Here is a 12,872-nt window from a genome sequence, read left to right as displayed (position 1 = left end):
AGTCACTTAAACTAATGAAAAAAGTCAGGACTCAAAGCCAGACTCTGACTCCTACGCTTCATCGTATTTGCTCACCACACTACTGCTTATTTTTGAAGTAAACAGCTTTCTAAAACACCAACCCTCCTCCTCTGACCTATTTTGTCCTTCCACGTTCCGTTCTTTTAGCTGCTAGATGGCTAGCCCAGTTCTTCATGCTGACTTCTGATTGGCTAGGTCCTTCACTCTTATGCTCCTTTTAGGCATGCCTTCTCAAATATTTCCTTCTCCTACTAATTTAAGCTGTTCTATGGGTAATAAACTGATTAGACTTGATTGTATACTATCACAAAAAATGTCTATAATAAACATGAGATATCTCTCCTGCCACTCCCCTCAAGGTCTTATGCTTTTTCTCAAAGCATCTTACGGCTGCCAATCAGAATCTTTGTATATTTCTTTTAAACACATATTCTAATTTTATCCTCAGAATTGTTATTATAGATAGGGTTGTTCCCATTTCACAGAAAAGGTAGTTGAAAGTCAGAAAGTCAGTGAACCCAGGTCATCTGATTTTAAATCCTGCCGTTTCCATTCCAGCAGTCTGCATTCTCAACCTACAGCTACTGGTGAAGTAGTAGTCCCTTTTGAGCAGTACTCAAAATTACACTAATCTGTCATATATGGAGCCCTGAAAAGCTGGCGGCACTAATCCTATATAATAAAGAGGTAATATGCAAATTAACCGCCACACCCTCACAAAGATGGCTGCCTACGACCAGGACAGCAGGGGGTTAGTGAGGGACGACCAGACAACTGAACAGCAGGCTGCGTGGGGCGACCAGGCCGGCAGGAGGGCCATGAGGGGCAACCAGGCTGGCAGGGGGGGAGCAGCTGGGGGCACCCAGGTCAGCAGGGGGTGTAGTTGGGGGCAACCAGGCAGGCAGGCAGGTGAGCGATTAGGAGCCAGTGGTCCAGGATTGTGAAAGGGATGTTCAGGATCAGGCCTAAACCAGCAGTTGGACATCCCCCAAGGGGTCTTGGATTGGAGAGGGTGCAGGCTGGGCTGAGGGGACCCCCCCCCCCCCCCGCTTGAATTTCGTGCGCACCAGGCCTCTAGTATGGTATATTTAAAAGGTGGTATATGACACCTGTTTTTCGGGCTGTGTTATTTTCCCTCTAGCAATCAGATCTTCAGAGAGGTTGGTTGTACTGTAGGGAGCTTCTTGATTATTCCAACTCCTGAGAATACTTGGGACTACTTCTCAGCAAACTAAGCTGAGAAATAGTAGAGATCTTCTATACCAATTAATAAGGAGTTATATGCTAGAGATCATTTTGAAAAATTCAAACTAAATTACTTACATACAAATAGATTAGATTACTGAGAATGTCAACAATTTTAGATCATATAAAGCTGAAGATATCCTACATGTCGGAGTTTCTAGAGAGAGAGGAGTGATCAGTGTAGCAGAGAAGCCACTTTAGAAAAGGTGTCATGGATTCAGAGTGGGCATGCTGGGGGGAAGAGTATGACCCATACTGGTCATTAGAAAAGAAGAATATTTGGTTTAGGGAGAAATGAAATAAAGATCTTATACTAGTAAATGTTATGTAGGATAAAATAGCTATCTTCATGAAAGAGGGCTATAAAGAATCAAAGAATTACCAAAATTTAGAGTGTGGAAGAGGAGAAAAGGACTGATCCTTTGTAAAAGAGTATATGCTTTCTGTTTCCTATGTGTGTGTTTTTTATGGAGTACTTATTGTCAGGGTTCTGGCCAAGAAGTAATACATTTCAAATATGTCCCTTTTAATAGAGAAAATGGTAGTTATTATATAACTCTTAATTTGCAGTATAATATATGGGAAAGGTACAGTTATGTGAAATTTATCATTTTTTACCTGAATTTCTAAGATAGGTATGAGTTAATGGCCAAATGAGGAAGGGAAGAAAAAGAAAGGACTGGAACAGAAGTGGAAGGGGGGAGGAAAGGAGGAATGGTGGGAGGGAAGCAGGGAAAAGAAAGGAAAAACCTATAAAGCTACATAAAAGGAAATAATGAAGATTTTCCACAAGCCATTGAACTTTATAAGGACTATAATTAAGCTATTTTAAGAATACACTTGTTGGAACTTGGTTTATCAAGTTGAATGGGAAAGGAAATACCCTCTGGAATTTTTCAAAAAATGTAAGACTTTTCTTTTAAAAAAACTGTAGATGTTGTAAATTTAAAAGTATTACTACTGTAGTTTCTATTTCAAATTATAGTATCTTCTACCTAAATTACCATAAATATGGAATACAGTAAAGTATTATAGTCTAAGTTCTTTTGTAAAGCTTAAGACCATGTCTTTGTCAGCCCCATGTGTTCTATACATCTGAAGACTGTATCTATTTTGAACATCCTTAAAAAAAGGATTTTCATGTTGATTAAGAAAATTCCACTATAAATTACTTAAGTACAAATAAAATATTTAAGTGATTACTAAAAGAGTTCAACTATTTTAAATAATTTAAAATGTAGGTACCTTTTTTGAATAATTTGAGGTAGGAAACTTCCTAAAATATATAATCATATCTTTAAAAATTTTTTAGGATAAAGATAGGTTTTGTTCATATTTCTATTTTCTAATTTTGAACTTCATTTTAACTGTAGTGGCATTTATTAATACAGTCTTACACTTTTCATTCTAATGTTAATATATTTATATCCTGAATATTTATATGTTGATAAAATTCTTTGAGAGATATTGGGTATCTTCTGTTTGCTCATTACAGCTAACCTTTAAATTGTGATTTTTTTTTTAAGCGTGCTGATGACATTATGAGTTTGGTAACAGATACCACACTTCTTGTACACTTTTTTGGAAAGAAAGGAAAAGCTGAGCTCAACTTTGAAGATTTTTATAGGTGAGCTTAATTTTTATATTTGTGTTGAAAAACAATGTTAACATGCTAAAGTCAGAAACACCTAGTGCAGTGATACCTTTTCTCTGCTTTCATCTTAACTTGAGGTACTATGTCTAACAAATATCCACTTCTGTGAGTACCTTTATACCAGTGGTTTTATTGATAAGAATAATAGGAAATTACTGAATAATAAAAAAATGTGTGGATATCTGGATTGTTATTTCCTATACATTCAGAAGTACTGCAGTCAACACTACACATCACACATTAACTCCTTTAAGTCTCATCACTACCCTGCAAGGTTTTTTGTTATCCCCATTTTACTGATGCGGAAGCCAAAGCCCTGAGAGGCTGAGTGCCATCTGTTACCATCAGCACTCTTCATTTATCTTATCCATTCTTTATCCATTCTTGTCATAGATTCATGGATAACCTCCAAACAGAAGTTTTAGAAATAGAATTCCTTTCCTACTCTAATGGAATGAATACCATCAGTGAAGAAGATTTTGCTCATATTCTTTTACGATATACAAATGTGGAAAATACATCCGTATTTTTGGAAAATGTGCGTTACAGTATAGCTGAAGAAAAGGTATCTAATACCCTATTTTTACTTTATTACATGTGCTATTATCTTGTAATTATGTAAGTCTATAAATATATTGTTCTTTGTTAGTTCTTTTGCTCTGTGAATTAATAGATACTTTGGATATTCTTTTCCTATGTGTCCTAAGTTTTCTGGCTAAATTTTAAAAATGGCTTAATTTAAAATTCTGGGTAGGTATTCATATTTTTCTTAGATATGCTAAAAACCCATAAGGTTGTTAACAATTATTTTATTCAAATTATGAATATCATTTTTCAAGAGAATTCTGCTGAACTACAGGCTGTGACTACTATATAAACATCACCTCATACAAAGCAGTTTATATTGACATCAGTCACACCTGATTCATTTCTATAACATCCTTAGTAAAAGGTCATTTGAAGATGGCCATTGGTGAGTGAATGATCTTATCAGCAGTTGAAGTGAGGTTTTTCAAAGAGTTTGGATGGCATGAATGGTTAAGGACCTGGAACAACTGATTGTCTATTTGTTTAGTAGCAAGTGTTTTGTCAGCAATTCTGTGCAGTTGTGCATTATCTAGTGGTATTTGAATGCATCGTTGCAACCAAATAGAACTGGTGTTACAAGCACCCCGTCAAGCATGGGATGTTTTGGATATATTGCCTTCTATTTGTGTTTGTAGAAGGATCAAGGTAATCTATCCAAGAAAGACTTGCAAATAGTTTGACTTTGTATAAAATGGATACCTGGTGACAGTGCTAACAATTCTCCAGGAGAAAAAAGGACTCGATGTATTTGGCCATTAGTTTTACATAATCTCTCAGTTAGGGGTCTTTTATCAGTTTTACATGTTAAACTGATTTTTTTTTTTATTCATAGGCACTTCCCTAAAAATAAATATTGAAATTGTATTATGTCAAATTACTAGGGTATTTTTAGGGTCTTAAAGAATCCTACAGTGCTGAGGAAGGTAAGGGAAACCTGATCCCGTGTTGGGCCCCTTCACATTGCTGCTGACCAGTAAATGGTATCTTTGAGAGAAAAAAAGAGAGAAAAAAAAGAAAAACAGTAAATCTCTCCAATGATATCCCAAATTTGATGATCAAACCCTTTGAGAGTGCTAGGCAGTTAACTCTAATATGATGAAAACTTCTGCAATGGGGGGAAAGATCCTAGGGTGTCAGAACCTGAAAGCATCTTAAAGCAATCACCTATTCAATCCCATCCTTGTACAATCAAGAAAACTACGGCTCAAACTGGTGAGGGCACTTGCTAGTTGGGGAGGAATTAACAGCAGAGACGTTATGATTTCCCAGTCTAGTGACTTAAGGACCTGCTTTAACAATCACTGCACCAGGCCTCTAGTAATGTATATATTGATACACATTATATGGTGTCCCCAGATTCCTTAGGCTCTGTGCATTTTTCTTCATGCTTTTTTCTTTCTGCTCTTCAGATTGAATAATTTCAATTGTCCTGTCTTTAAGTTCATTGTCTCTTTCTTCTACTCACTCAAATCTACTTTTGAACCTCTAGTGAGTTTTTCATTTCTGTTACTATACTTTTCAGCTCCAGAATTTTTTTTTTTTTTTGGTTTCTTGTTTTACAATTTCTGTTTAATTATTTTGTTAATACATAGTTTTCCTGATTTCCTTTAGTTCTTTGTTCATGGTTTCCTTTAGCTCTTTTGAGCATATTTAAGACAATTTGTTCAAAGTCTTTTTGTTTTTAGTCCAGTGTCTGAGCTTCCTCAGGGATGGTTTCTGTTGACATATTTTTTCTGTTTCTTTATACTCATTGTAATTTTTGCTAAAAACTAAACATTTGAATATTATAACGTAGTAACTCTGGAAATCAGATTCTCTGCCACAGTTCATTTGTATTCTTTGTCATGTACAGTTGCTAATGATTATGTTCCATTATCTTAGTGGTTAGCCAGAGGACTGATAGAAATTTTCTTAAATGCCCAGAGCCAGGAAGAAAATAGATAGTATTCTCCCTGAAAGTATTGACATTTATATTTACAATTTGCTTAAAATATCCCATCCTCCTGTTTTTCACTTTTACTAGCAATTAACATGTCACCCTGAGACAGAGACTATTGCTGTGGCACTGGTCGCAGCATTCACTGATTCAGAGCCCGAGCAGTGACCAGTTTCCCTGGCAACAAGCTCTCCACAGCAGGACAATCCCCTTCTGGCTCCATCTCCCTAATTGATTCGAATGGTCCTCTCTGGAAAACATGACAGGTGGGATTGGGTCACAAAGCAGAATTCAGGTTTGGAACAGCCGGCCCTGAATGTAAGAAAAGAGAAAGAGAAAAATGTGAAAAGACAGTGAGGATTCTCCTTGCAAATAAAGAGGGATTATAATTAAAGTGGGAATAATGTATATAAAACTTTGATAAGAAACATAATAAATATTATTTTGATAATAAACCACTTAATCAGTAGTTGGCTTGCATGAAAATAGGCTCTTCTGGTTTTTTCTCTAGCTTTCCCGTGCAGCCTTCTTAGTGTGCCTCCCCTACATTCAGGTCAGAATTGGTTAAGCCTAAGCTCTGGGCCTCGCTCTTTTCAGCTTACTTTTTCTTTCAATCACATTAATTTACTGAGTAGAACACTTAATTAAATGCAGCTCTTGATGCCCAAATTTGTATTATCTGAAACATGTGGTACTTATTTTAAATAACTTCCCTATGTAATTCAAGTAATAGTAGTGGCAATAATTGTAGCGTATGTAAATGACATTCCAGAGTCCTGTCCATGATCACACACCAAGCCCTGCATCAGGCCTCCCTGAGCTGTACGTACAGTCACTATGCTTCCTCCTGCTGTGCTGGCCATGCTCTCGCAGCAGGAGCAAGTAAAAATACACTACTGTTGGCTTATTTTCATTTTTCATTGTCATTATAAAGATATTGATGATCATCATACAATGTTAAATTATATTTAATGAGTATATGTACAGTGGAAATTTTTTTTAGGTGTCTTTTTAAAACTATTCTTTTTTCCTTCATCATCATATTTACTTTCAGGGTTTAAAAAATTCAGGCCTGCTATGCAGAGTTTTTGAAATTGAAGCTTTTCTATCCATTTTCATTGTAGCAATTTTTTGGAACTTTGTGCTGATATGAGAGTATTTTTAAAATATTTTCACCTAACATTGCTAGTGATAGCAACACTGCCAAGTTAAAAAAAAAAAATCTGAGTGAATTTTACATTCTATCTGGAGAAAGGTTTCAGAATGTGCCCTAGAAATGTTGACTTGCAAGTTATATTGCACATGCTTAGTCTATTTCTTTCTAGTAAGTGTAGGTATTTATTTTAATAAATTTGGCCACACTAAAATCTATTTACATATATTTTCTCAATATAGGGCATCACATTTGATGAATTCAGGTCATTTTTCCAGTTTTTGAACAACCTAGAAGATTTTGCAATAGCCTTGAATATGTATAACTTTGCAAGTCGTTCTATAGGGCAAGGTAAGTAATAATCTTTCAAAAATTAAAAGCAAAAAATAACCCTACATTGTTTCTAGGGACTTGACAGCAAATTAATTAGATATAATAGCATATTAGCCATCAGTTGCCTGAAAGTTTGTTGTGTTCTTCAATGGGAAATCTGTTTTCCCTAAGCAGAGTTTAGGGAAATAGGCTAAATATTTGTATAACAATATGCAATATGCAGATGATGTATTATAGAATTATACACCTAAAATCTATATAATTTTATTAACCAGTGTCACCCCAGTAAGTTTAATAAATAAACAAAAATGTTATTGCCCTTCATTTCTTACTATGGGGGGAAGCTAATGATGTTTGTAAAAGTTCAAAGAGAAAAGCACCTCATGCCTGCTTGGTAACATTGAAGGATGTGTGTCTACTTATAGAAGAGCCAACTAGTCATGCCTCAGACATCATCACAGGATGATGCATGTTACCCACAATCCCTGTGGCTCAGAAACCTGAATTTTGTCAACAAAGGCCCCCTCTTAGCTATGGACTCACAGTAACCATGTTTTAAGAATGGTATGTAAAATTGAATGTCAATTTTGCTTAATTTTACAAAGAAATACAACTGTCATAGAATCCAGTGCTGTTGACCTCAGAACCAGCTCTTTCTTTCCCTGTAGGTAGACCAACAAGACAAGTCCTTTTCTAGAATTCTATGGCCATAACTACTCTTTCTTCCCTCATGGCAATATCCTTTTTAAATATTCTTGCCATACAAGGACTTTCTGATTTGACCTGTGTCTGCCATAATCCATTTTCCAAATGTAACCTAAGGGGACAGAACTTTGTTTTATTGCCAAGCTCCCGGGAGAGGCCAAACTGCAGCCCGTGAGCACTAATAATGATTCTCTCTCCCAAAGCGTGGAGACTGAGTCCCTCATGTGGCTCCACTCATTTATTCACTGAGGGAGAGAAACCTGAGAATTTGTCATTTTACCTTTGGTTTATTCTAGATGTTCAAATAGGGCATCTTCTCAATTCAACCCATTTCCGTGAAGGAACCCAGCCATTCCAGACTAGCGTTTACTACCATGATAAAACGACTAATCAACCACAAGAGAAAAAAAAAGTCTGGTTCAGAATGGACAGTTACGGTTTCATTTTGTGGAACTGGGAAATGGAAAAAATCGATTGTGTACTTTTGCAGGTGCTAGGAATATATCTATCTCTTTATTTTCTGTTGTCACTGCTAGCACCTTAATTCAGGTTATTATTACCTCTTAAAAGGATCTGGTATTCCTGCCAATACCCACATCCCTCTCCAATATTTCCTAGACAACTCAGAGAATAATCTTTCAAAAACACTGATTAGCCTTTCTACATGCCTGCTATGGCTAAAAATCCACTTTAGTTCCCCAGCTGCCTGTTGAAGAATATACAGGTTCCTCATCTCAAAGTCCCTGTACAGAGCTTCTCCAGCTCTTATATGTCCAGACTGCTCCTTGTTTTCTGAACGTGTTTTATACCCTCCTGAACCCTCCATGCCTTTGTGCATGTCATCTCATCTGTCATTTCTCATCTCTACAAGCTGAAATCTTCTATCCTTGGGCCTCAGCTCGGATACAGAATTGCAGCTTTTTCTAATCACTGCTCTTCTCTCTCCTTTCCCTACTCCACGCTACAGACAGAAGTAATCACTCATTTCCAAATTCTCATAGTGCTTTGTTGGTACTTTGTGTGGTCCTGTGTATGGTTATTTGGGCAGATGTCTCATCTCCTATTGGAACTGTAAGAGAACTAAAGTATCTGTCACTGATAGTAGGTGCTCATTAAACATTCATTGAATATGAATGTATATTAAACTAAAATACAGTTATTCTTGGCCCTTTAAATTAAAACTACGAAAGCTGGATTAAAAAAGACGTGGTACTTTTACACCATGGAATGCTATGCAGCTGTAAAAAAGAAGGCTCTCTTACCCTTTGAGACAGCATGGAGGGACCTGGAGAGTATTATGCTAAGCAAAATAAGCCAGTCAGAGGAAGACTAGTATCACCTGATCTCACTCATACATGGAATCTAATGAATAAAATAAAATGATGAACAGAATAGATCCAGAGACACAGAAGCATGGAACAGACTGACGAATCTCAGAGGAAAGGTGGGGGTGGGGGTGGGTGGGAAGAGATTAACCAAAGAATTTACATGCATGTATGCATAACCCATGGACACAGACAATAGTGTGGTGAAGGCCTATGCAGTGGGGAAAATGGTGGGGAGGGGGTCAATGGGGTGGGGACATCTAATACTTTCAATAATAAATAAATTTTAAAAACTACAAAAAGTTTTTGTCTCCTAAAAGATAGCATGATTAATGAAAAGTCATGTTACATAAGATCATGACCCATGTGTTTAGAAAAAAAAATGTATTTTATAACCTTTTTAGTAATTAATACATATTATAAAAATAATAATGGCTTACTCCTTTTCTGTAACATTTATCTAGATGAATTTAAGCGTGCCGTCTATGTGGCTACTGGTCTCAAGCTTTCACCACATTTAGTGAACACAGTCTTCAAGATTTTTGATGTTGACAAAGATGATCAATTAAGTTATAAAGAATTTATTGGAATTATGAAAGACAGACTCCATAGAGGATTCCGGGTAAACCTATATATTTCTACCCTATTGATATTATTTTTTTTAACTGAAAGGGAAAAATCCACCTAAGTTTTAGAAACAATTTATATACATTTTTCATAAAATCTTATACTTGAAAAGAAAAATATAAGGCCCTACCTACTTTCAGAAACAATTTGAAGTGATAAAAGACAATGCTTTTTTAAATATGAAATCAGTTTGAATATTAATAACTTAATTTCATAATCAAGTAGTTCAATGTCTTTGTCCCAATTTGTGGGGGCAAAAGTTGCCAAATATTTTTATTAATTAATCTGCACACTTGCTATCAAACTTGTTAGTATACAAAGGAATACCACTATTTCTCATTTTACATGATGCAGATTTCCACTAGGCAACTGAGATGCTTAAGTCACCGTATATTCAGCACTTTTCATATAGAAAATAAAGTAAAAACATTTTTTGTCTGTTGATTCTTCCTATTAACAACTTACACTGTAAAGTAATATGAAAAATTCAGAGATTTTTATTCTCAAGTATGTTTTAAAGAATGAAATATAGCATGATCAATAAATGTTTCGATATGTAGCATATTTGTAGGTGGTGCCAAAAATGGGAAAAGAAAAAATATTTCTATTAACAGCTAGACTATGCAGTTATCCCTCTTCGGTAGGAATACCCCTAAGTATTATACATTTAAAAAGAGAAAAAGCTATATATGCAATAAAATCAAGATTCATCATAGACAATGTTTTTAAACATTTTTAATGATTTTTTAAAATCCAAGCTGTTTTGGTAACGATACTGTGTACTTAGCTGCCACCTAGCGGCCAATCATTAACATTTGAAATTATGGCACAAGTACCTAAAAGGGCATGTATTGAAAATTATTTATTTATTTATTTATTTATTTTTAAATATTTATTTTATTGATTTTTTACAGAGAGGAAGGGAGAAGGATAGAGAGTTAGAAACATCGATGAGAGGGAAACATCCATCAGCTGCCTCCTGCACACTCCCTACTAGGGATGTGCCCGCCCTCAAGGAACATGCCCTTGACCGGAATCGAACCTGGGACCTTTCAGTCCACAGGCCAACGCTCTATCCACTGAGCCAAACCGGTTAGGGCTGAAAATTATTTATTCTTCCTCAGAAATTTTAGAGTAGCGATATCAAAGTATAAACTATGCTATAAACCTCTGATGCTGCATTTTTCTCTTAGATGTTGTGTGTTTTATTTTTTGCTTTATTTATTGCATATTTGTGGCCCCGTAACATTTCATTGACTTTTACATTTTTTAATCCTCTGTTCCACAGGGTTATAAAACAGTTCAGAAGTATCCCACTTTCAAATCCTGTCTGAAGAAAGAACTGCATAGCAGATAAGTATGTTAGCTTTTCTGTCTAAATTGTTCAATAACAATAAAGGAAGGGCCATGATTTATTTTTCTGCTGTGACATTTAGGAAATAACTAAGAGAAATACATTTTATTTTTAATTTTTAGGTCACTAATTCACACTAAGAATTACTCTGTTAATGATTTTATTTTAGTAACTTTATTTTATTTAGTAATTCAGTTGATTAATTAATCATTATAACAAAGAACTACTTTGCCTCTATTAAGGTGTGAAATAAGCTGGATTTAAATACTCATCCAATTGCTATTCTCTTGAAATGTCTTGATTGAAAATGATTCTGTTTAACCTGCAACTTTGTATCTGAGTAGACATAAAATAATAACTTCGTATTTGACTATTATAATGTAGAATCATTAACATCTAAGGAATATTTTTTACTATTTTTTAGGATCATGATTCCCAATGTCTGCTACAATAATAGAAGCTAATCTTTGTAGAGTTATTTTAGATGCTTGGCACTATATTAGGTATTCTTCCACCTGTAGACTCTCATTTAATCCTCACAGATATCCCGTTTAACAGCCGAGAAAATAGAAGCTTAATGAGTCATTTGCCCAAGATAACATGCGCTATTAAGTCGCAAACTCGGGTTTGAACCTCATTCCGTCTGATGGCAAAGACATCTTATTATTTTCTAAACTATCCCTGTAGAATGCCATAGGTGAGGAAGATACAGGAGGCTCATTCAGTTTGTTCAACCCAAAGAAATGTCTCATACTTGTTGCAGATCTCCAAAATGAGTGATTTGTTTTTCCTTTTCTCTTCTATAAGTCACCTATAACTATAAAATGTTGGTCGATTATGGGTTCCAATTAGGTAGGTCTCTAATTGCAAAAATACATTTATTGCTGTTTTTTCAAGCTGGAAACATTTATATTTGTTATAGCAGTATTACCAAAATTGTTCCAAGCGATATTGATGCATATTATTTTAAAAGTTTAGTTAAATAAGTTAGAGAAATATAATAAACATAGTTAAATAGGTTCCTTCCTCCTTAGAACTTATGGGATTTTTATTATGCATTTGTGTCTCTAAAAGAAAACGGCAGTATTCTGTATTTCGCAAAGTAGCTTTGAGGCCTAATGTTTTATGGAGCCCATCCTGGGAAATGCTGGTCTAAACTGTTTAGTGGCAAGTAGGCTAATCATTCATCTGAGGTGATAACTGTTGTGACTGAGCTAACAAACCATCTTCCTAATCTCTGTTTTAAAAAACTTGATACTGCCCTGTGAGAACTTAAACTGAACATTAGAAAACGTAGGACCGTACGTACCATGTATGTGTTCATATAGGTAGTGTACTCAACTAATTTGTCATAGTGTCACTCTGACGCTATTGATTCTATGCTGTAGTTCATAGAACCATAGATAAAAAGGACTACATTTTTTCTAGACCTTGAAAAGACTGAGAACTAGACAAGTTACTAAACAAAACACTGAACTTTTAAATTAAAAGAAATGTTTTATGATTAAGTCTTTTGATCCTTGTATTTTCTGTTCGGTGTTTTTATTATGTGCCTTACTGTTTCATATTATTATCATAATAATATTTGATTAATGTCATCACCTCTGAATTTCATGCTAAATAAATATTGCTTATATTTTTTAATTAGGTTCTTGTAAAGCAAAGTTTAAAGAATTTATCTACATAACAAATGCAAGAAGCAGTAATTTCAGAAAACAGAAATGAAGGAAAAGGTGAAATGCTAATTATATTTTTTCTTGAACTGAATTCTTGAATATAAGACAGATAAAATGCATCTTCATACTAACTACAAATGCTGTATGTTATCTGGCTAAGCTTTTGCCTTGATTTACTGAACTTTGCACTTTTTCATTCCTTTCAGAAGTACATAGATACTTCCACTGACTATATAAGAATGTATTTTAAATATT

General features: G+C 34.9%; 1 protein-coding gene across 4 annotated transcripts in view; it reads left to right on the top strand.

The window, feature by feature from the left end:
* Window positions 1-12,637, top strand: part of MICU3 (mitochondrial calcium uptake family member 3) — a 75,965-nt gene extending 63,328 nt beyond the window's left edge. For all 4 annotated transcript variants that reach the window (XM_036300062.1, XM_036300060.1, XM_036300061.1 and 1 more), the window contains 6 exons: window positions 2,793-2,893; window positions 3,314-3,485; window positions 6,840-6,948; window positions 9,425-9,582; window positions 10,876-10,944; window positions 12,590-12,637. In XM_036300062.1, the coding sequence (XP_036155955.1) occupies window positions 2,793-2,893; window positions 3,314-3,485; window positions 6,840-6,948; window positions 9,425-9,582; window positions 10,876-10,944 (609 nt within the window). In that variant the 3' untranslated portion in view covers window positions 12,590-12,637. The remainder of the gene's footprint in view (window positions 1-2,792; window positions 2,894-3,313; window positions 3,486-6,839; window positions 6,949-9,424; window positions 9,583-10,875; window positions 10,945-12,589) is intronic.
* Window positions 12,638-12,872: the final 235 nt, after the last annotated feature.

Source organism: Myotis myotis, unplaced genomic scaffold, assembly GCF_014108235.1.
Source record: "Myotis myotis isolate mMyoMyo1 unplaced genomic scaffold, mMyoMyo1.p scaffold_m19_p_3, whole genome shotgun sequence".
Lineage (NCBI taxonomy): Eukaryota > Metazoa > Chordata > Mammalia > Chiroptera > Vespertilionidae > Myotis > Myotis myotis.
The sequence above is the reverse complement of the archived record's forward strand: the minus strand, read 5'-3'. Positions and strand labels throughout refer to the sequence as shown.